Below are 26,291 nucleotides of genomic sequence, written 5' to 3'. Positions count from 1 at the left end.
TGGAGGTTTATTCAGGTCAGTAATACATGCGTAACAGCTCCAGTGGGACCATGCACAACGAAACACTGTTGTGTTTAAACCAACCTGTGGGTTATTGTCTTACCTTTATCTTTCAACATAGAATTGAGGTCAGTGAGACACCATACATAACATGTGGATTATGAATGTAGCTATAAATTCCAGCAAAGGCACCTGTCTTGTGTTACTCCTCTGCATGGTAGAACCAAGGAAATGAAGTTTGCAGCAGTGCAAACACACAAATATAAGTTATGCTTGTGTTCATCTTTTATATTTCTCTGCCCTTAGAAAATCAGTAAAGGTGGTGCATAAACATACATACAATCACAAAATATAAGAAACATTTAACAAAAACACATAAAATACTTTAATTCTCAAAAATTAAGGTACAATTTGGCAGTTACATGTACTATTGGTCTGCTGATGTCTTTTTTGCATATTATGTTTGCAAGTAAGATACTTCTTGCATAAGTTGTGTGTATTTTTGATTTAATCATCAAGAAAGTTTTATTTATATTTGTGTACACTTACGTGGTGTGAATGGTTCAGGTCAAGCATGAAGTTGGAGGATGACGTGTAAATATGCATGAATTAATGTTTCTGTTGATGTAAAATTAAGACATCAGCACTTTGAAAAGAAAGGAATTTAGACATGCAAACAGAAGTTTTGCATATTTTTCTTCTTGGTGTGATTTTAAAACACTCAGAATCTGATACTAAATCCTCTGAAATCTTGTCTTGCCAGGAACTCCCAGTTTTTGAATTCACAGCGGTCAATCTTTGCTCCGGGACTACCAGTCTTAGATAACCATTGAACCCTGAAATGAGAGAAAGTATAGGTTTTTAATGTTTGGAATTGTCAGGAATTTGACACATAAGAAGCAAATTTTAGTGCTCCATTTGTATACCACAAACATAATATTGGAAGAAGCATTGTTTTAATGCTCCATTTGTATACCACGAATGACATAATATTTGAAGAAGCATCTGAATCATGTAAAGATTTTTTTGTTTGCAGGGACTAACGAAAGACATCTTGAAAATCACTTATTGGCACTATATTATATACTAATTTCATTTTTGGTACTAGTCTGAGATGACTATCATCTGGCAGATGTGCATACCGAAAAAAACGTCATGAGACATCTTAATCAAAGTTTTAAGTAGAAGTGATATAAAAGAGGTTTTGTAAAAAATAACGAGCAGCAGTTGTGGTTGATTTAATAATTTGCTTAACTAATTTTACATTTATGTAAGACTTTCTTATGAGAGCTGTTTGTATCGCTCTTCTCTCATTTGATGATAGATTACCAATTGATTCCTAACATATGTTGTACATACAAATGTATTTACAAAGTAGAAAACTAGACACAGTGAAGTTAGAAGGCTTCAGGCTCTCCATTGATCTCTCACATTGGTGTTTGTCGTGGGATATCAGGAGGCTGGGTGATACTCGGTATGGGTAACCCTTGGACAGGAGTAGAGCACCAAGTTGCAGATTAGATTCTCATTTTGTGGTGTAGTTGGATATCAAACAGTTAAGTTTGGGAACTGTTTGAACTTTAGCTGCCACTTTTTCAGGATGGTAGTGGTAGGTTAAAAATCTAGGTTACACCCAGGTATTTGGAAATATGAGTGTATCAGAAAGAGTTGCTCTTGAGCCTGACCTTCGTATTGCTGACATGTAATGTTTGAGGATAAGTCAAAAAGTATCTGCAAAATGTATTTCTAATTTATTACAACAACAGTCAAAAATGTACAATATCATTTTTCATCATAGTCACCTAGCTTTTAAATGTACTTGGTTCATCATTAGCAAGCTTTCCATACCCTCTGAAAAAAAGTTTTTCGGTTTAGCAAGCCTTCTATGCACGATTTACTTCAGCACAGGTGAATTGTCGGCCTCGTGCACTATGTTTAAGTGCAACAAAGAAATGGAATTATGGTGGGTGGTGAGAATGTTTGCAGGATGCTCCAACACCTCGAAATCCATATGCTGAAAAACTTGACAAGTGTTGGCAGTGCCATGTGAATGTTCTATGGCAGGGAGGGGGAATCATAATGCTGTTTGACGGTACCATGGTGTTTGTTTAGAACTGTTGCATTCAATTCATTGCAAAATATATCACTGTTATGTTGACAATTTACTGTTGAGCCCTCTTCCAAGTAATATTCCGGACTGGCCCTTGGCATCCCAAAATACTGTGAGCATCAGTTTTCCTGCATGGGAGCGACTCTAACTTTCATTGTCTGGCATTTGCTTTCTCATTCAAAGTGATGAAACTGTTTAGTCTCCAGTGATTTGTTTTAAAAACGGTTCACCTTCATTAGTATGACAGTCCAGTAGCACATTCTCACACAATTGTGCTTGCACTCGTGAGTTGATTTTGGACCCATCTTGCGCAGACTTTATAAAAATTGAGTCTGTTGTGGAAGGTTCACTTGCACAACTAAAACTAATGTGCATTTGGTTTGCCACTTTGACAGTCACTTATCTGTTATTCAAAATCATGCCACAAGACTTTCTTAATGTGTGTAAATAGTTGGTGTGAATGGACGTTCTGCTATTTTATTGCCCCGCACACTTGCTCGGCCACTTTTGAATTGTTCAGTCTGTAGGTAATCAATTTTCCACAGTAAATATTGTCCCCATATTGTGTTTAGACTTCTGCTTATTTATGATCCTCAGGCACGTTCAGACAAAAAATAGAATGCTATTCTTGGTGCAAACGGAGGGTAGTGCTTCCATGTTTACTTCGTAAGGATACAAAGTGAATTGATGTGACGGTGCTGAAATCTGTCATGAGTGTAGATGATGGTGGTATTTAATGACTGGCGAGCACATCAAACTTTGTTACGAACCTAAAGACAATTGAAACGAAAGTGCAGGTGCTTACCCTTATAGCTATTTCCAGACCAAATCACAGGCACCATTTCTAAGAATTAATGATCTTCTGGAAATCTTTGGCCTGTGTGTTCCCCACTTCACTGAAATTTCCTCTTTGAGTAATGAGAATGATGTCATCAGCATAGATATATTCGTGAGATTGTTTAAGGTTGCAAGAGTATTAGTAGAGAATTGGAGACAGTACTGAACCCTGTGGCCAGCCATATTTAAGTTTGAAAAATCTATTATAAGCATGTTCTGTACAAATTTTAAAAAATCTATCGCCAAATGTGTTTTTTTTTATCAGATTGAAAAACTTGTGACATATATGCCCTTGATGAGTTTATGCTGAGAGCCTCCTTTCGAAATGGAATTGTAAGCAACCACATCAAGGATTGCAGACAAACTTTCCGTCTATCTTCTACAGTCCCTCTTTCCAAGACATTAATGTCTGGTCAATGCAGTTTTGATCATGCCAAGAGCCAGCTTTCTTAACTAGCATAGAATGATAAATCACAGGAACTATTTTGCTCAGAATTGACATTTCCAGAAACTTTTAAGCTACACTTAATGAGACAGATGGTTTGTGGTCTTTCTTGGTTACTGGACTGTTCTAATATAATGACGACTTAACATGTCTGAAACAAAAGAGGCAGTCACCTGACACATGATAGACTAATATAATGTCTAGTGTAATCTTAACAGTGTGAATATATCTATATGCAGGTATTATTGCTCCCACCACCACTGCAACCACCACCATTACCACAGTATGTCTGTCAGAAAATAGTATATAGTGCATTAGACGAATGTGAATTGAAAAAATATTACTCTGAAGCTTTGTTTGGTTACAAATTGCTGCTAAATTTTGAATTCATGGAGAGAGAAAAAAGCACATGATTAAAGTGCAGTTTTTTCCTAGAACTCTTTGTTAAGGAGGATATAGTGTTTGATAGCCTAAATTCCAGTCGTGAAATAATAATCCCTTTAACTGTTCTTTGTCTTCATGATTTTTATTTAACCACATCAGCACTATTGGGTGGTTGTTAGAACTGCTCAATCATAATTAATAGAAATAAATTGCTATGATTTTCGTAGGTTGATGATCGTCACACTCTTGTGTTACTGTAGAGCTAATGTGGCCAACCACATTGCAAACAACAAGCAGATAGTAATAGAACATGCTGCCATTGGTCAGGTAGTAGCAGAATGGTGTAAACGGAAATTTTATCTTTGAGAAGCACAGCTTCCATCACACAGTATAGGAGAAGGCAAGTTTGATGAAATTGGGCTATTCAAAGCTCAGGCAGGAATGCCACATTAGGTGAAAAAAGTGGAGAGCAAAATGAATAATTTTTCCATTTATTTATCAGCTTTGATATACAAACCATGCAGCCAGTAGCATGGACCTGGCTATGACTTACTAAAACCTTTCCCTGAAATGGGGTTCATTCTATCTGAGACTTTGCCCACCACACGTAGAACAGTTTTTTGTCGCCCTCTCAACCACTACAGCCCTTCGGCACCGTTCTCCCTATGCTATGGCTCCCCCTGTGACCGCCCCCACCAAAGACTTGTCCTATTCACCCTTCTACCACCATCTATACCAGCCCTGTAACTGGCAAAACATAGACCATGAAAGAGTGAGTCACCTGTGAAACAACGTGTCATATACTTGCTGTTATGTAAAAACTCTTCAGCCTTTTACGCTACCACCAAGTTGTCAGTTAGCATGAACGGGCACAGATACACTAATATAATGGCAAAACACAAAATCCTATTGCAGAGCATGCACATGTGTCATCTGGATTCTTCCCCCAGGGTTCTTGCCAACTACATCTTTCATTTTCTGACCTGTCAACTTTTCACTATTTCCCTCCCACCTCTATCACATACAATGCACTTAACTTTTTGCTCTTATTAACTTGTGCATGATGTTTTAGCAGTAATCTCTGTCTTACATATTACCCTCTCTTCCACCTTTAAGCTCAGAGCTTTTCATGTCTCGTCCGTTGCAGTCCCCAATGATCAGTCTTTCATTCTCATTCCATCTGGTAAGTCTCTCCTGACCTGGAGATCTGAGTGACTTCTCCGAACTCTACCCCTTTCCCTAAACATCACCAGTTCTTTTCCTTCATCCCTCTCTTTCCCCTTCAAGCCTTCTGCCAGGAAGAGGAGCCACTGGCTCCGAAAGTTTGTGTAAATAATACATTTGTCAAGTGTGTTCTCCTGCCGCCACTTGGTGAGTACATTTTTTGTGTATCTAATTACAGTACATAACATATCAAAGATCTCTCAACCAAATAATTATGTCCAGTGACAAGAAGGGCAGCTGAAGTGATCCACAAATCTTCTGTCCACTATCCTTGACATCCATTTGTTGTAGAATCTTAGAACACAATCCGAGGTCAAATATAATGAGGTACCTGGAACAGAATAACCTCCTCCATGTTAACCAGCACATCAGTCATGTGAAAACCAACTCGCACTTTTCTCACATTACAACCTGAAACCCATGAATCAAGGCAATCAGATAGATGTAGTGTTCCTCGAGTTCCAAAAGGTAGTATCACCATACACTTATTCTTGATAGTGTATTCATATGGAATATCAACCCAGATTTGTGACTGGAGAGACAATACCATGTTGGAGACCACACAGGATCTTATTTTGGATGGAGAGTCATTGACAGATGTTGAAGTAACTTCAGGTGTGCCTCAAGGAAGTGTATCTGTTGCTGTCCTTATAGTACATTAATAACCTCAGACATTTTGCAGATAATGCAGCTCTCTATAATGAAGTACTGTGTGGAAGAAGCTGCATAAACATTCGGTCATATCTTGCATCCTAGGATACTACTCAAGTTTGTGGGATCAGGACTAACAGGGGGCACTGAACTGATACAAAGAAAGGCATACGAATTGTCAAAGGTTTCTTCAACCCATTAGAGAGTGTCATGAAGATGGTGAAAGACCTGAATTGGCAGATGCTTGTAGATGCAAACTATCCTGTGGAAGCTTGCTAAGATTTTTTCTAGAACCAGCTTTATGTGATGAATCCAGAAATCTATTAGAAACCCCTACATATACATCTACATTCTGCATACCACTTTTAAATGCAAGGCAGAGGGTATGTCTCATTGTACCATTTATTAGAGCTTTCTCTCTTTCCATTCACGTACGCACTGCATGAAGAATGATCACTTATATGCATCTGTGCATGCTGTAATTAGTCTAATCTTGTCTTTGCGATGCATTTGGGAGTGACAAATAGGGAGTTATAATATATTTCTAAATTCATCACATCTTCTAGAAACTTTCTGAGTAGATTTTCAGAGGACAGTATGCATCTGTCAGCATCTGCATGACACCCTCCCATAGTTCAAACAAACCTGTGACCTTGCCCTCCTTTTTATCCATTCAGTGTTACCTGTAGTCCTATTTGATATGGGTCCGACATATGTATCCAGGGCCATGTTTCATTTTTGCTGGATAATTGTTATAGTGTGGTTAAAATGGCATTAAGGTAGGTCAACACTGGCATGGTTTTGTTAACTTAATGAAAAATATTTGTGCACTTTTTTCCGGTTCATAAACAAAATAATATATTTTTTAAACTTTCAAGCATGTTTGATTAATTGAATTTTTTCAACTTCTATCAGTTGAATATGAGTTATCTTTCCATCACCTTTCTGTTAACTTTTCTTACTTCGCGATGGAGCTACATGTAATAGCAGGTGCCCTCTGTATCATTTTCATATAGATTACTTAATACAATTCGCTTTAGTTTGTTAACTCAGTTGGCACTGACTTCAGATATAATTCCTACTCTGCTGCTAATGGATGTTGATTTGCTTTGTTTCGATCACTAAAGTGGCTGAGTGGGGCTTGGTCTTGATATCTGGCCAGAGGAAAGTACCAGAAGAAGCACTGAAGAAACTTGTGCATCTTGATGTTTTTAAAAAATCCTCAAGAAATGCAAGTTGGGAACAAGCACCTTCCCCATGTGAAATTGTGGAAGACCGATTGCAGTGAATTGGATGCAACAAAATAAAAAACGTGAGTTTTCAAAATCAAAACATCAGTTGGTACCACAAAAGACTGTACTAGCACATTTCTTCAGAGAAAGCTGGTAAACAATGAAATTATTGATTGAACACTCTTAACTGTACTGCCAGTCCCTAGTGTCCAGTGGGCATAATACTTCGGTGATCATTCATGCTCCTATGATCAGGTGCACTGACCAACTGAGCTCTGTGGTCCCCTCTCCTCCTCATGGAGAAAGGTGGGCATGATTGCAGCCATGGTAGAGGAAATTTTATGCTGTTTTGCACGTTCATTTTGCTTGATCACTGATGCCTTGGGTAAGAGGATGGGGACTTATGTCCCCAAATTGGGAATTTATTTGGAGAAACTTGTGGAGACAGTTACGGTTTTCACCTTACAACCAAGTAAAGCCTACAAAAACTGGTCAGAACTGCTGGTTTTGCCACCTATTTTGTTGCCCTGATGTGGGCACAATCTTCTATGAGAGACAGCTGGCGCGTGGTCATTTTATATACCCTCCCACTGCAAGCCATTACCTATGTGTTGGTAGTCGTGGAGACATTTGCATTGGTGTCTGTTGTAGCATTGATGTAGTTCCTCTGTTCGCCCTGGTCACCAGATTGTTGTGTTTATTGACCCCCTTCTTAATTAGATCCAGTGCTGGTTCCAAAGTCTTGCAGGGATTATAGCCGAAGGGCTGACAGAGCAGCAGATTAATGTTGCCTCATATGCCGATGCTAGTGTCTCCATAACTGTTGACATGGAGGGAACAGCTTGCAGTGGGCGGAATATAGTCTTCTGCATGCCCTTAGGAGATTAGTTACGTAGAGTACCTGACAATGGTCACATGTCTAATCGCCGAAATGTTGAGCCCGATGGACACTACGGACTGGCAGTATACCTATCGACTGTTTGATCAACAGATATGAAACTGAAGAATCATAGTGAAACTATTAATAGGGATTATTTTGTGCACCGTATTCAGAAAGTCGGGGAACATTATTTTGTGCACGTTGGTACCTTCCAAAAAGTAAATAATAAAAGAACATTTGCAGATCAATATTAAACAGGTAGATAAACATTCCCATTTGTTAGGAAAACTTTAATAAATATCTGTATTTCAAGTCTCGGCAGGGAGAGGATGGGACGGACAGTAGAGATTTTTTTTGGCCTTGGGGCATTAGAAGTCCTAAATATGGACATACATGTATTGCTCCCAGAGAGATCACGAAGACAAGACTATTCTAATCACAGCACACACATTGGTGGTTTCATCCAAATACATAGAACATTTTGCCACTGTATGTAGTGCATAATCCTTTAGTCATGGACATACTTTGGAACGATATATCCATGACTGAATATCACCATGGACAACATAGAGTGGCACAGTGTTCTATGTATGTAGATGATCCGAATCTAGTGGTTTAAGTAGATTTGTTTTTGGAGAGGATCTGCCTTGAGCAAAGCACAATTTTTCTTTTTATCCCCCACTGTATTTTGTCCAAGGCGGATCTTCTCCAAAAACAAATCTGTGTGTTAGCTGACACGGACAGAGGAGCTCAAACCTCCTCGAGATGGCAGTATAACTTGTCAAAACCTCTCTCTCTGCATTTTCTTAAGTTAGGAGCTGATCTCTATTAGAAGGGAACCAGCAGAAAGAACATACAGTGAGATTAAAAGAAGGAAAAGGTAATGTTCATCAGTGAATGCCATTCAAACTTGTACCTGTAGTTATCATTCTAGTAAAAGCCACTTAGTGTTGAGACTTGGCGTAATAAAGTGACTATAATGTTGGGCTAATTTATTGATCTGTATTTACAAGACAAGTGTTAAATGCTTGTAAATTCAGTAATGTGAGTGTGTGTCGAGAGTCAATCATTTGAATGCATACACACAGTGATTTTCATCTGCAGATAACATTTATACAGGGTGGGCGGAAACAGTCGGAATAACTTGTAAGGGTGTTACAGGGGAGGTTGTGCTGAGAAATAACTGTTAAGGAAGAAAACGATGTGTTGCTCTGTTTCAAAGTCATTTAACACTGAAATTAGCCAATCAGGTCGTCATGCATGCAAATTCAACTGCCCTCCAGAGACAGTGTAGCTAAACTTGGACTTCATTTGATTTCCTCAAGCCGGACCACATGGCTTTTGATCACAACTGGTAACTCATGGATCCAAAGATGACTCTGCATTTTGGCGCATGCAATAGCTTGCATCTGCACGTGAAATGAACTAACTGGCTAATTTCAATGCTTGTAGCGTATCAGTTTTTTTTTTTTTTTTCCTTAACAGTTATTTCTCAGCACAATCTCCCGTGCAACATCATTATGAGCTATTCTGACCACCCTGTATCGTATATGACAGTGTGACTCATTATGTTAAAACGATTGAGCTCATTTTAAAATTTCAAATAGCCCCGATATAAAACCTGTACATATGACTTTCTGAAAAAGTCTGTGTAATTAATATTTTAGTTGTAACTCTTCAGGCTTTCCCGGCGAGATCTTGACGTGGAAAAATCGGGTCTACTGCCGGATGTTTGTGTCGCTCTGGCACAATATTTCGGCCACGTAACTCGTTGCCTTCTTCAGGTGCTACCTGACACTGCCGTGTTGGAGGATCTTGTCCAGTATTTATGCCCAGAGGGCGCTGGGTGCTCTCTTTGCCGTCCGCGCCCGCCTGGTGCTGCTTGTAATGTGTTCTCTCTTCCGCGGTGTTCCCTCGGACGTCCGCGCCCGACTTGGGCATCATCTGTGGCAGCTCTCTGAGGCCTGTCCTGTGTCGGGCGTTCCGTTGACGGTCCGCGCCCGCCAGGTGCTGCTCCTGAGGTTTTAACCCCTCCCTGGTGCTCCCACGGACGTCCGCGCCCGGCTCGTCCACCATCTGTGGTCGTGGCAGTTGTCTGGGGCTGGACCCGCATGTGGCGTTCCGAACAGCAAAGAGAGCACCCAGCGCCCTCTGGGCATAAATACTGGACAAGATCCTCCAACACGGCAGTCTCAGGTAGCACCTGAAGAAGGCAACGAGTTACGTGGCCGAAAGTGCCAGAGCGACACAAACATCCGGCAGTAGACCCGATTTTTCCACATGTCAATATTTTAGTTTCCCTAACAATATACAAAGATTAAACTTAACGGTACAAGAAAGTAAAAACAAGATAATTTCTTCCCCAAAAAATAAAGCTTTATAAATTGTTAATTTTCTGCTGCGTGTGATAGCTCCAAATTCGATGTTTTCAGGGTATTTTCACTTTGGCAAACCTGGAAACCATTTTACGGTATCATCACTGCATACTTTACAAAAACAGACATGAAAGACATCAAGTCATGGTGTATACATGGAGAAGGGAAAACATTTCTGGAGTTTTGCCAGTTAAAAAATTCACTTTTCCTGGGTGAAAATACACTTTTCCTTGTTAAATGACAGTACAGTATACTTTCCCACGGAACGGTAAAACTTATCGTTCCTTGGAATGGTTAACGTTTTATACACTGGCGTAAAACTTCCCGGCGCTTTAGAAAACCAAACCCAATGAAAGGTCTTTGATGTGTAGCAACATGTCGGCTCCATATTTTCGTAGTTACAAAAGTATAACTTCGAATTCCACCAAACACAGCACCTTCGATTCTGAAGCTTTGAAATCGAGATTGCAATGCCCTTTTGTAAGCCAATCATAGCTCATGTCACGTGATCTTGCCATCTGATGACAGGATATAGACAGGGTGGTCCATTGATAGTGACAGGGCCTAATATCTCACGAAATAAGCATCAAACGGAAAAACTACACGAACGAAACTCGTCTAGCTTGAAGGGGGAAACCAGATGGCGCTATGGTTGGCCCGTTAGATGGCGGTGCCATAGGTCAAACGAATGTCAACTGCGTTTTTTTAAATAGGAACCCCCATTTTTTATTACATATTCGTGTAGTACGTAAAGAAATATGAATGTTTTAGTTGAACCATTTTTTGCTTTGTGATAGATGGCGCTGTAATAGTCACAAACATATAAGTACGTGGTATCACGTAACATTCCGCCAGTGCGGACGGTATTTGCTTCGTGATACATTACCCATGTTAAAATGGACCGTTTACCAATTGCGGAAAAAGTCAATATCGTGTTGATGTATGGCTATTGTGATCAAAATGTCCAACGGGCGTGTGCTATGTATGCTGCTCGGTATCCTGGACGACATCATCCAAGTGTCCGGACCGTTCGCCGGATAGTTCCGTTATTTAAGGAAACAGGAAGTGTTCAGCCACATGTGAAACGTCAACCACGACCTGCAACAAATGATGATGCCCAAGTAGGTGTTTTAGCTGCTGTCGCAGCTAATCCGCACATCAGTAGCAAACAAATTGCGCGAGAATCGGGAATCTCAAAAACGTAGGTGTTGAAAATGTTACATCAACATCGATTGCACCCGTACCATATTTCTATGCACCAGGAATTGCATGGCAACGACTTTGAACATCGTGTACAGTTCTGCCACTGGGCACAAGAGGAAATTACGGGACGATGACAGATTATTTTGCACGCGTTCTATTTAGCGACGAAGCGTCATTCACCAACAGCGGTAATGTAAACCGGCATAATATGCACTATCAGGCAACGGAAAATCCACGATGGCTGCGACAAGTGGAACATCAGCGACCTTGGCGGGTTAATGTATTGTGCGGCATTATGGGAGGAAGGATAATTGGCCCCCATTTTATCGATGGCAATCTAAATGGTGCAATGTATGCTGATTTCCTACGTAATGTTCTACCGATGTTACTACAAGATGTTTCACTGCATGACAGAATGGCGATGTGCTTCCAACATGATGGATGTCCGGCACATAGCTCGCGTGACATTGAAGCGGTATTGAATGACATATTTCATGACAGGTGGATTGGTCGTCGAAGCATGGCTCGCACGTTTACCAGATCTGACGTCCCCGGATTTCTCTCTGTGGGGAAAGGTGAAGAATATTTGCTATCGTGATCCACCGACAACGCCTGACAACATGCGTCAGCGCATTGTCAATGCATGTGTGAACATTACAGAAGGTGAACTACTCGCTGTTTAGAGGAATGTTGTTACACGTATTGCCAAATGCATTGAGGTTGACGGACATCATTTTGAGCATTTATTGCATTAATGTGGTATTTACAGGTAATCACACTGTAACAGCATGCGTTCTCAGAATTGATAAGTACACAAAGGTACATGTATCACATTGGAACAACCGAAATAAAATGTTCAAACGTACCTACGTTCTGTATTTTAATTTAACAACCCTACCTGTCACCAACTGTTCGTCTAAAATTGTGAGCCATATGTTTGTGACTATTACAGTGCCATCTAACACAAAGTGAAAAAAGTGGTCGAACTAAAACATTCATATTTCTTTACGTACTACGCGAATATGTAATAAAAAATGGGGGCTCCTATTAAAAAAAAAAACGCAGTTGATATCCGTTTGACCTATGGCAGCGCCATCTAGCGGGCCAACCGTAGTGCCATCTGGTTTCCCCTTCAAGCTAGACAAGTTTCGTTCTCTGTAGTTTTTTTTCGTTTGACGCTTATTTCGTGAGATATTTGGCCCGGTCACGATCAATGGACCACCCTGTATATATATGAGCATAGGACACGTGATGTAGTCAGCCAGTCACTATAGGAAAAGTTAATGGTTTAAATTAATGTATATAGTTACATGAAGACTTCACGGGTTGCCAGCCGAGTGGCGTCGTCGTCTCGTAGCAAAGTTTCGATGGAATGCGTCTTTAGGCTACGAGACGAGTGTACATAGTGTAGCTGCAAGAGAAGCTAAGCTTTCACATCTCATGTGTGAGTGTTACACTACAGTATACATCACACAAAGTGCCAGTAAAATTTAAAACATTGACATTAATGTCTGCTCTTATGAGTCCGAAAGTCTTCTAACAAGGGAAACTCTGCATCGCATCCCCCTCAGATTCAGTGGTAAGGTGGCCCAGTGGATAGTCGGCGAAAAACTGAACGCAGATCAAGCATGGAAACAGGAAGAATGTCTAATGAACTATAAAAAAAGCAAACTAGAAATAGTGAACGACCCAAACTTAACAAGTGCAGTATTCAGCGCAGATAAACAGGTGCGCCGTCGTAGTTAAGTGGTCACGGTGTTGAAGTGGAGGCGCCGTTTTCAAAAATTTCTTACACCACTTGTTTTTATTTTATTCCCCAGTATTATGAATTGTCCGTCTGGCCATTGAAATGTCTGTTCTCTTTCTGTAGTCTTGACAGTTGTCATACTATACACTGTTTGTAGAATGCGAGTCATGTGGTAAGAATACGGTACCACCGCAAGTTAACGTGATGAATAGTGAGAGCAGGTGAGGAGATACCACATAGTCATCACATAGAAATGAAAACAATAAGAAAGTTAATTATGTAACAACAAAGAAATTAGAGTCAAAACTTCCAAAACGGAACGCAACTTAAGAAATGTTAAAAACATATATTTTGATAGAACACGGAGAAACTGTGTGATTGTGAAACTGTTACATTTATTTTTTGCATCTTGCGTGACAAACTTAAGTTTTCATCATTTCTTTGGGAATGATCACATTCATACGAAACAGGAACACCAAAATCTCTCTCTCTCTCTCTCTCTCTCTCTCTCTCTCTCTCTCTCTCTCTCTCTGTAAAAGGTCATTTAGGGTAATTAATAATGAAAATCTCATGATCTTCAACAGTTATCTTCAACTCATTGACTGAGTCCAATTTATAGAGCACTGAAAGTCAATGACAAATTTAACTGATTTATAAACAAATTTATGTGCTACTTTGAAGCTGTCTTCATCTAAGAACTGCAAAGAACAAGTACTAGAGCCATACCAGCCACTCTTAACTTGTTTCTCCAAGATTCTCGAGAAACTTGTACACAGAAGGATTCTTGAACATCTTAGTAAATACAATATTCTCAATAAAAGTCAATTTGGTTTCCAGAAAAACATCTCAACAGAAGATGCAATATATTCTTTCACCAACGCAATTCTTGAATCAATCAATAATAAAATGTCTCCAACTGGAATTTTTTGTGACCTTCCTAAGGCGTTCGACTGCGTGAACCATGAGATTTTTCTGAGAAAGGCAGAATTTTATGGGTTAACTGGAGAAGCAGGGACGTGATTTGCCTCCTATTTAAAGGACTGGAAATAAAAAGTCATGGCAAACGACACTAATGGGGAACCAGTGTCCTCTTCTTGGGGCACAATAAACTCTGGAGTCCCACAGGGCTCTATTCTGGGTCCTCTAATTTTCCTTATTTTAATAAATGACCTTCCAATGTGTACAAGGGCTAAGGTAAAATTTACTTCGTTTGCCGATGACACCACTATTCTGGTAGACAATTCAAGAAATACTAATCTTGAGATCACTGTAAATGCAATTTTTCAGGAGCCCTTTAACTGGTTTACCTCTAATGGATTATCACTAAATTTTGAAAAAACTCGATTGATTCAATTCCACACAAGCCAAAATATTGAAGGTGAGATTAATGTTAAATACAATGATGGAAATTTAGCGAGAGTGGAGTCAACAAAGTTCCGTGGTCTACTTGTTACTAGCAATCTAAACTGGGCCTTACACATTCCTTACCTATATAAAAAAACTAAGCTCTGCAATTTACGCTATTTGTGCGATTACTTCATTCAGTGACTTAAATAGTTCGAAAGCTGCCTATTTTGGTTATTTTCATGCCCTGATGGCCTATGGAATTATATTCTGGGGAAACCAGCCAAAGGCAAATAAAATCCTCATAGCCCAGAAAAGAGTCATTAGGATTCTGTGTGGTGTCAATTACAGTCATTCCTGCAGGAAACTCTTCCAAGAGCTGAGAATACTCACAACAGTATCTCAGTACATTTTCTCTCTAGTGTTTGTTGTCTAAAAAGCATTCCCTTTTTTAAATGAATAGCATGTATCGTAACTATGACACTAGGGTAAAAAAAAAAAAATTATCTACATCTTGAACAAAAGAATCTAAGTACTGTACAAAAAAGGAGTACACTACTCTTGTATAAAAATATTTAACGCTCTCCCTCAGGCAATAAAAATGTTAGTTACTGATCCACCTACTTTTAAAGATCATCTTAAACAATATCTTCTAAGTAAAACCATTTACTCACTGGACGAATTTATATATGTGAATTGATTTTGACCTATTGTAAGTCTGTTCAATATAATTTGTAACTTTTTACAGAAACAATTCTTGTAAACATTTTTTCTATGTAATGTATTATTCATTGTACAACCTATTATTATAAGCAAATGTCTCAAATCTACACTCCTGGAAATGGAAAAAAGAACACATTGACACCGGTGTGTCAGACCCACCATACTTGCTCCGGACACTGCGAGAGGGCTGTACAAGCAATGATCACACGCACGGCACAGCGGACACACCAGGAACCGCGGTGTTGGCCGTCGAATGGCACTAGCTGCGCAGCATTTGTGCACCACCGCCGTCAGTGTCAGCCAGTTTGCCGTGGCATACGGAGCTCCATCGCAGTCTTTAACACTGGTATCATGCCGCGACAGCGTGGACGTGAACCGTATGTGCAGTTGACGGACTTTGAGCGAGGGCGTATAGTGGGTATGCGGGAGGCCGGGTGGACGTACCGCCGAATTGCTCAACACGTGGGGCGTGAGGTCTCCACAGTACATCGATGTTGTCGCCAGTGGTCGGCGGAAGGTGCACGTGCCCGTCGACCTGGGACCGGACCGCAGCGACGCACGGATGCACGCCAAGACCGTAGGATCCTACGCAGTGCCGTAGGGGACCGCACCGCCACTTCCCAGCAAATTAGGGACACTGTTGCTCCTGGGGTATCGGCGAGGACCATTCGCAACCGTCTCCATGAAGCTGGGCTACGGTCCCGCACACCATTAGGCCGTCTTCTGCTCACACCCCAACATCGTGCAGCCCGCCTCCAGTGGTGTCGCGACAGGTGTGAATGGAGGGACGAATGGAGACGTGTCGTCTTCAGCGATGAGAGTCGCTTCTGCCTTGGTGCCAATGATGGTGGTATGCGTGTTTGGTGCCGTGCAGGTGAGCGCCACAATCAGGACTGCATACGACCGAGGCGCACAGGGCCAACACCCGGCATCATGGTGTGGGGAGCGATCTCCTACACTGGCCGTACACCACTGGTGATCGTCGAGGGGACACTGAATAGTGCACGGTACATCCAAACCGTCATCGAACCCATCGTTCTACCATTCCTAGACCGGCAAGGGAACTTGCTGTTCCAACAGGACAATGCACGTCCGCATGTATCCCGTGCCACCCAACGTGCTCTAGAAGGTGTAAGTCAACTACCCTGGCCAGCAAGATCTCCGGATCTGTCCCCCATTGAGCATGTTTGGGACTGGATGAAGCGTCGTCTCACGCGGTCTGCACGTCCAGCACGAACGCTGGTCCAACTGAGGCGCCAGGTGGAAATGGCATGGCAAGCCGTTCCACAGGACTACATCCAGCATCTCTATGATCGTCTCCATGGGAGAATAGCAGCCTGCATTGCTGCGAAAGGTGGATATACACTGTACTAGTGCCGACATTGTGCATGCTCTGTTGCCTGTGTCTATGTGCCTGTGGTTCTGTCAGTGTGATCATGTGATGTATCTGACCCCAGGAATGTGTCAATAAAGTTTCCCCTTCCTGGGACAATGAATTCACGGTGTTCTTATTTCAATTTCCAGGAGTGTATGTAAATGACACGTTCTACATCCAAGCGATTTATTGCTAATGGGACTACAGAACATGAATGAAATAAATAAATAAAAATAAGTACATAAAATAAAACACTCTCTCTCTCTCTCTCTCTCTCTCTCTCTCTCTCTCTCTCTCTCTCTCTCTCTCTGGAAAGGGATTCCTATCATATGATACACGTACTGTCACTAATGCCGTGTATGACACAACAGACATATTTACCTGTGGAGGATTTGGTTGACTTGTCGCCTTGTTATCAAACGTTTGCAGTTCCCCTTCGAAAGCCAATTCCTTTCAGCTGCTAATAGTTGTGCAGAATCAACTGTCATTATAGGTCCTTATACCTCACGTAGGTTACAGGGTACTTATAAATGGTGGAAAAAACCAATTTTTTATGACTTTAATAAATTCTATAATACCAAATTTTAAAGTTACAGTCATGTATGCCACCACGCCACCTTTGTTTCTGTTACATAAACCAGTATTATTTAGAAAAGTACTGTGAACTTTGTTTCCAGCGATTATACCTATGATACATTGTATATGTTGGTAACAGTGCAGGTTTCTAGTGTCTGTAAATGATTATCTTTGCTAGTATTTACTTTTGTTTCGCTGAAGATGTTGGTCCATGTGTTACTGAATGTTTGTTGCCCAAGTGCTACATATGTTTGTGGAAGTACATATCCTTTAGTGTGCAATAAATACGAAGTATGCTATGCATCAAGAAATTCAATAAAAGCAAATTCCGTGGTAACCAGTTCACAAAAAAAATCAAGCCACATTGTTGAAAGTAACCTATGTATCAGTTCTTCAGGGAAGAAACTTCCACATGGCAGGACTCCTGGCGATTCAAATTTTTGTGTTAACAATGTCGCTGTTTGTAGTGGATTTGTTGTTGAATTGGGCAGCTCATCTTCTTTAATAAAAGAAGTGGCAAATGTAAACAATGTGATGGTGTAGGCTATCTGGAAACAACTGAACAACAAAGTAGCAGAAAGGGTTTAGCGTCAAAATTAATTGTTCTGTGTACAACCTGCAACAAACCTACCTCGAAAACAATTTCGAATATTGTGCATAATTCATGTTATGTGAATTAGAAGTTAGTGTATGCAATGTATGCAAACAAAATGGGAAAAAAGGCTGCTCAAACGTATTGTGGTTTGATGGACCTTACTCCCAGTAGGTTCAGCAAGTACATAAAAATACTTTCTAGGTGCCGTGACAGTTGTGTCTAAAGCATCTGTGAAATGTGCAGTAGAAGATACTGTAAATATTGGTGGAACCAAGGACATCACTATTGCTCTTGATGGGACACGGCAACATCGAGGACATCATTCCTTGAATTTTGTTGTAAGTGCTATGTCTCCGAAGAATGGAAAAGTTATTGATGGTGAGTGTGTGTCTAAGTACTGCCATACCTACCATGGTAATACTGAAGGACATATTTTACATCAGTGTTCTAAGAATTATCATAGTTACAGTGGAAGTATGGAGTGTGAGGGAACTCTAAAAATATTTGAAAGGTCAGTGCCCATTTATAACTTTATATATACGAAGTACAAAGGCAGTGGGGACTCTAAAGCTTTGAATAAAATTAATGAGTTCAATGTTTATGTTGATTGCTTGGTAACAAATCTGGAGTGTTGTGGACATGTGTAAAAGAGGATGGGCGCTAGATTGAGGAAGCTACCAAGAGACATGAAAGGAAAGTTGCTATCTGATGGAAAAATCACTGTCTGGCTGAGGCAAATTGACAGAAACGGAAATAGACATTCTTCAGAGTTATTATGGACTGGCTATTAGACGCACTTCACCTCTGAATGATGCTACAGAAATGACAAAATCTGTATGGGTCACCTACTTTCATAAGTTGTACACAGATGACCACCCTGTACACCGGCTTTGCCCTAAAGGAGCAGATTCTTGTTGTTCTTACCAAAAAGAAAAGGAAAGTGGTCAAATATACCATGATAAGCATTCTCTTCCTGAGCCTGTTATGAATGAAATGAAACCATTTTTTGGATACCTGAGTGATCCTGTTTTCCTTAGTAAACGTGTTCATGGGGCACTCAGAATACAAATGAAAGTTTCAACCTTTGTATATGGAAAAGATTACCCAAGAATGTTTTTGTAGGACTAAATACATTAATAGTTGGTGTACTACATGCAGTGATATGTTTCAGTGATGGAGTGATAGGAAGGTTGGAAGTACAGAGAAATTTAGGCATAAAATGTGGCTCTAATATGGAAAATCAATTGCTTGCATGTGACAGGCAATGGGTGTATGAAGCTGAAAAATTCTATCTCCAAGTTACCAAAGAAGCAAGAAGTGCTAAAAGGAATGCCAAGAGGAAGCTTGGAACTGAAGAAATGCTGCATGATGAAGACTATGCTTCAGATCCTCATTTGCAAATACCCGCAATGTGTATTTTTTAGAATTCAGATACAAATATTTCCTAAAGTATATATAGCATTGTCCTAATTTTTTTCTGTAACTTGTAATAGTCAATACTTATGTAGTAGACCTTTATTGCAGAACCAACTAAATTATAGAAGAAACAACGTTTTTATTAGGAAACAAATTATAAAAATTAAAATGTAAGATGTGATATTTTTTATCCTTGTAATACATATAATAGTTGGAAGTAAATAGGCCTGGTATCTTAGCCATCATGCCATGCATATCTGGTAAAAATTTGGTCTCCGTCAAATGCATAACATTGGATTAAATGGTACCTCAATTTGAGGAAGCATTTTGGAAAAAAATTGCATCAATTTCTTTGTAATTTTTTTTAATAAAGCATATTCAAAAATATTCAAAATACTTCTAGTTTATTTAGAAAGTGTGCTGCATTACCTAATATCAACAAAAAAATCTGTAAAACATATACATTATAAATAGTGCCTTAAAGAAATAGGTGTTGATTTTTACGTAATATTGAGCCAGAAAAGTATCCTGTATCCTTAAAAACGGCTCGCCTGCTTGGTAGTCCAACACTGTAACCACCTAACCATGAGGCCGTCGCAGTTTGGGGTCGTTCTATATTGCATTTCTTTTCCTTGGACCGTTTACTGTTTCTATTTTTTGCACAGTCTAGTGCACCTTCTTCCTTTTTTCATGTTTGATCTGTGTTCAGGTTTTGATGGGTTGTCCACTGGGCCCTTGAACCACAAAATCGGAGAGGGGGGGGGGGGGGGGGAGGAGGAGGTCTGATGGGGAATAAGTGGACAGTGCTCATGTGCTGAAAGTTTTCAACAAGAGTCAAAAACACTCTGTGATTTGAGAAATTCATTGCACATTCTCAATCATCTTGGCGTAAAAGAAAATTTACTTTGAAAGTAACAGTTTACAAACTAATATTCGCAATACTTTCGCAAGACCTGTTAGAAATAAGTTCGCTTCAGCAGTTGCCATAGAGCGCCAGAAAACAGGTGTTATTGTGCATGTGCAGCTACGATGGCGTATGACGCCTGTATGTTCTTACATGTGAATGTCACAAAGTAAATAGGATCTCTGGGGATGCCCCAAGAGCACCAGAATTTTGTAAACCGTACTAAAATGTATAATTCGGCTTGAAGTGCACATTTGTATGTCCAGATTCACAATTAAGCAGGCCCCAACCTGATATTAATATTCTCAGTGTGGTTTTTGCAATACTGTACTGTACTATCTCATGTTTCGTTCTTTATTATGGCAAAATGCCATACCTGCCAGAAGATGAAAACGTGTATTTGAAATTCAGGGAACACTTGGATCACGCCTTTACTGTGATGAAACGCTTTGTTTCAAATAACTTGACTGCCTCAGAGGAAAAGGTAAATAAAAACTAAATTTCCTTATCAAATCGACAAAAATCATTTCATTGTACTGCAAGCCGATTATTGCTTGACTGCCACGAACGTGGCAATAAAATGACTGTAGATAACTGAAACTAATAATACATTTCAGCCTTTCGTAATTACGTGAATCTATTTTAATTCACTTGATATCCCCTGGCCACAGAAATCCATTTTTTTTTCATTTGACATGGGGGGCATAAATGAAGAGGAAACAGCAAAATCACTAACTGTAAACATGGATCACATGGAGACAATCCCCCACCCCATTGCAACTCAGACTGGTCTGTGCATGCGCGAATCTGGCAGCTTGGGCGTCTGATTTCAAGAAGCCAGGAGCAGAAAGCTCACATGCGACTGAACTGCACATATGCATGAGCCCACTGGCAACTGCTCAAACGAACAAGTGTAAACATTGTGACGTCACGCACATCGGAAGCAGTTTGTTGTTACACAGTGTTGCATGGTCTTCAGCCTAAGGCGTTTGACACATTCTGCTGTTGGCAGACATGTGCATGGTGTTTTGTTGTTGTTAACGGCGTATTTCCTGTTCAACTAAAGTAGCTTTTTTTTCTCATTGCTATGTTTTATTGCCACAGTAATATTTGTGGGTACACAAGCTCTATGGACTCCTTTCCCCAAGACTATTGCTGCAAAAACAGTACCTCTGGACCTTGGACAATGTGTTCTGAGACACTAAGTGTTTTAAGTTGTATGTGTATGTATAATGTGTGTAAATAAATATCATGTATCTGAATCGGTAATGTTGACAGTCATTACACACAGTCATTACACATCATGAACATCATGTTCATTACCCAAATCCTGCATTGGTGACCCCGAGTTTTTCGATAACTGCACCATGACCGTTTCCATGTGACGCAGTGCTCCACCTCCACCTGACATGAGAATCCAACACCTTGCCGACGTGGATCCTACACACACCGACGGTCAGCCTGCTACAGCCGACAATAGCAAATGTTGCGAGTGTTTACCTAACGACTTTTCAGCACTACAAGACAGTAATTGCAATACTTGTGTGTTTAATAGCCTCACAACAATGCAACTATTGTCACATCAGCGCTGAAAATAGTGCTACGAGTGCTTATGTGGGCACTAACCTAGTCAGATCACATAATGCAGGGACGACGATGATCTGCAGTAATCGACAATGGCGCTGTCCTGCTGCCTAACCAGCTGACCCCGCCATTCTCGAGTCGCACCACTCCCCACACTCCAGCTCACACTGGGATACGCCGATGCCTGCTGCATGCTGGTATGGACCCATGATGACTGTTTTACCATGACCACACATCAACAGCTACCAGGATGCCACAGCAGACATATCAACAGCACTACAACCACAAGATGGATATCAGAATTACAACTTGACTACTACACCACCCGCACTGACAGCAGATGTCGTCAAGTTCGAGCCACACATCACCGCCGCATCTACAGTGAACCCCATACCACGTCGGCTGATGATCTACCACGAATTTATCCAACCAGTGATGATTACATGACATGCCACTGATCCTATGGGCGCAGTGCACGGACCACCCATGTCGCGGCAGCCTCCGACCCACCGTGACTTCACCCCACCTACTGTGACATGCATTACGACAGAGGGGGTGACGCCATTAACACAGACTTACTTGCTGCACCACCCAAACTGCGCGCCACATTTCATTACACTGATGCAACCACAGCAATCACGATGGCCACGATGTGACTAATGGAACAATGGACACATGGACAAACAGCAGAAAACTGTCGTATCCCACAGAACTATATTTCTCCGCAATCCGCCAATGCTTCTATATGTCACACGGGTGACAGCACAGAAATATCAGCTGCACTGCGACACTTGCCATTCCACGGGTGTGATGTCACCACAAGGCCAGCCGCGCTGCACACTGGACCACAGCTCCATCCAGAATATCACACTACACCATGCCAACAGGTGCAACAAACAGTGGTCATACCTCATCAGGCCACCACAGCCAGTCCGAGCAACACCATGCAGCTACTGCACAGTGACAACTCAGTGGGACCAACACAAAAGAACTACACACCATCTATCAAACTCCACCTGCCACCCATTCACACAGAATCACCAGAAGTGGGGTTTGCTTTAAGCAAATGTATGATGAGAACAGCAGGAATCCAGGAAAACCAGAGCAAACTTTTAATACTTCTCAACAATCTCGGTGAACAAGTGGATCTCGTCAGTGGTCTACTGCTAAATACTCCGACTGTGCACAAGTATGAAATGGTGGAGTCACTAATATTGCAACGATTATTACGCACACTGGCGCAACAAGTGCTCCTCGCCATAAATGAGACGATGCTGGGCGACGACACACCAGTGTTATAGGGCAAACTGCACCTGAAAATTGATAACAACCTACTACTGGACCAGTCACTATGGTCATTATGGTTATCATTATGGTTACTCAAGCTCCCAGAGCAAATACGGAAAGCACTTCTAGTACATGCAGAGATGCCACTGGAAACACGCCTACAACTGGCCTATAGGATGCTGGCCCTCACACGCCACAGGACACTGATCAGTGCCAGGACACCTATCTATGACCGCCATGCCAGCGACGGATATGGTTCACAACAGACAACGATGGCAGCAGTGAAGACATGGTGCAAAACACTGTATGCAGATCCTCGGTAACCTCCTCCTCCCTCACAACTGGACCCTAGCTGCCTTGCAAACCACAACTGCTGCAGCGCCACAACAGTCACAGCACATGGACCTGGCTCCTGAAGGGAATAAACAAACAAGGGAGACAGCTGACGCCCGGGTCGCCACAGCCCAGCCAAAACAAAATGACAAGCAGCTACTACCGGCTTCATGCTACGTGCGATTTGGGGCCAATGCACTCCGCTGGTGACTACCGTGTGGCTAACCAAAGTACACCGGCAGACTGGCCTAGGTGCACCAGCCCATTTGTGTACTGGAGATACCAAAGCACATAACATGCCACTCACACACGGGCAGGCAGCACACAACTATTTGTTTGCAATGTGTCGGCTACACCAGAAGCTGCTGGTTCATACAGGTGTAGACATCAGCACGCTACCCCCACATCTGACCACAGGAGATAACAAGCCCTCAATCATACAACTCTGAGTGGCAAATGATTCAGTAGTACTGGTGATGGGGACAACCTCCATGATGCTCTGGCCAGACAACCATACACCACCTCCATAGACTTTCTTTGTGGCCAGAACGATGGAACCAGTGCTCAGAGCGGACATCCTCCATCATTACTGCCTCATCCTGGATCTCAGCAGGGGACTGTTATTACAAGGTGACAGACTACACCATATAGGGGGCATCTGCAGTGACAGTTCGCTTTGCACCTCAGACCCTCCCCCTACACTGCTAGACATGGTGACCGCAATGGACCTTGCATTACAATGTGCAACCCTGTGTGATGAACTCCACAAAATGACTACAGCCTATGAGAACATCTACAAAGAGAACAATAAAACGTACAGAGAATGAGCAGCTCAGCAGCCGCCATCACGAACTGGACAACCAACTGTAACGAATCCGGCAGCAACTACAGACGGCCTGGCGCACCTGAGAGCCACAGGATAACTGTAAAACCACTAACACAGAAACACGGGTTAGTACAGTACCTATTATACTTAATGACACAGCTCTCACGAGCAGGTTGAACAATGACAGTTTTTCTGCTCTTATGAGTGGGTTACCCACCGACAAGGCTAACACCCCTGGATACAGATCAAACAATATGATTCCGCCCCCTGGACCACCCCTACCAAACAAAACAGTTATCATTGTTACACATGGCACCATCCACAGAATTAATATGACTCCAGGACCGCCGTACGCAGCTGACCCCCCACTCCCCGCACCGCCTAGCCTCCCACAAACTCAAGGCAGCCATTGAAACATTTCTCCAGGATGATATGATCCGACCTTCAGACAGGGAAAGGGCGTCACCTATCACTGTGCAGCCAAAGAAAGACGGTACATGCCTCCTCCGGTGCAGTGACTACCGGTACCTCAATGCCAGAACGATTATAGATAGCTACCCGGTCCTGAATATCCAAGATCTTGCACACGATTTGGCAGGGGCAGCCACCTTTAGTGTACTGGACTGTAAAAGAGCGTACTCCTAAATACCTATGGCCCCGGAGGATGTTCACAAAATGGTTATTATCACTCCATTCGATTTAAATGAATTCTTATTCATGCTGTTTGGGTTGAAAAATGCCACACAGACATGGCAAAGATTCATTGATGTTTCTTTTTTCAATGTGCCAAAATGTTACTGCTATTTAGACGATTTAATTATATTCTCAAAATCCTCAGACGAACGCGTATGTGACCTGCATGGAGTAAACGACAAGCTGTCAGAACAGGGGGTGGTAATTAATATTGACAAATGCCAACTGCGACAGCCTTGGGTCACGTTCGTCAGCCACCTAGTCGATGGAACCGGCATACGGCCCACAAATTACCAAAAACTACGTACATTACTTGGAATTGTCAATTTCTACTTACGACACCTACCCCATGCCGCTGAAACTCTACTTCCCATCGCAAAAGTTCTACGGGGGAAAATACACAGGGGAGAGGAAGCTAAATGGCCAACAGAGATGCAAAGTGCATTCGACAACATTAAAGCTCAACTAGCTCACACCATCACACTCACACTACCTTCACCAGATGCTCGTTTTATCATTACATCAGACACAGGCGACCAAGTGATGGGCGCTGTATTACAGGAGGAAGTGCCAGGGATGACACATCCTCTCCGTTTTTTCTCAAGGAAACTGACAGACTCCCAGAGGAAGTGGTCAACCTTTGACTGGGAACTACTGGCTACGTATGAAGTGGTGCACTACTTCGGTGATGATATTGAAGGGAGACCGCTTACTATCTATACAGACCATCGACCATTAGCTGGAATAGTGAAGAATCCATTTGTCAATGCTATGCCATGCAAGTTTACAGTTCACAACAGACTTTCGCCACAAGCGTGGAGCGGACAATATGGTTGCGGACTACCTGTCCCACCTAGCGGCTGTGACCACTCAACTGGATATCGATAACCTCGCGGACACACAGGCAACAAATAGGGACCTGGAACGATTCTTGTCAGGTGGCGACATGGGATTACAACGACGAAAATGTCCAGTGCTCGGAACTAACAAACTAGTTTGGTGCAACGTGTCAATGGGGAGGCAACGAACTTTCGTTCCTGCCAACTATCGTTGAACAATATTCGACTTGCTCCATAATTTATCTCAACATGGAGTGTGCCCCACGACGAAACTAGTTTCAGAGATTTATGACTGGCCGAATATGAAGAGGGATTGTGCCACTTGGACACAAGTGTGCATTCCTTGTCAGAGAGCAAAGACAGGACGACACAACCAGCCGCCTTTAGGGGACTTCCCTGTCACGAAGGGCCGTTTTTGCCCCGCACATATAGATTTAGTGGGGCCACTACCTGAATCTAACGGATTTTGTTATATCCTATCGATCATCAACCAATCAACTCGATGGGTGGTGACCTTTCCACTCAGGGACATATCAGCAGAGACAGTGGCGAGATCGTTCATCGACCTATGGGTAGTGAGATTCGACTGCTCTGAGCCGCTAACAACCGATCAGGGCAGACAATTCGAACCGACCCTGTTTACGGAAGTGTGCTGCCTCTGCGGCTGCCACCGATTCTGTACCACAACCTACCATCCTCAGTCGAACG

At 41.8% G+C, this 26,291-nt stretch overlaps 1 protein-coding gene across 1 annotated transcript in view; it reads right to left on the bottom strand.

The window, feature by feature from the left end:
- Nucleotides 1-361: 361 nt before the first annotated feature.
- Nucleotides 362-26,291, bottom strand: part of LOC124803069 (acylphosphatase-2) — a 176,524-nt gene continuing 150,594 nt past the window's right edge. The window contains exon 3 of the mRNA XM_047264197.1: nt 362-836. Within this exon, the coding sequence (XP_047120153.1) occupies nt 722-836 (115 nt within the window). The 3' untranslated portion in view covers nt 362-721. The remainder of the gene's footprint in view (nt 837-26,291) is intronic.

Source organism: Schistocerca piceifrons, chromosome 6 (assembly GCF_021461385.2).
Source record: "Schistocerca piceifrons isolate TAMUIC-IGC-003096 chromosome 6, iqSchPice1.1, whole genome shotgun sequence".
NCBI classification, from domain to species: domain Eukaryota; kingdom Metazoa; phylum Arthropoda; class Insecta; order Orthoptera; family Acrididae; genus Schistocerca; species Schistocerca piceifrons.
This window is presented reverse-complemented; position numbering and strand designations above follow the sequence as displayed.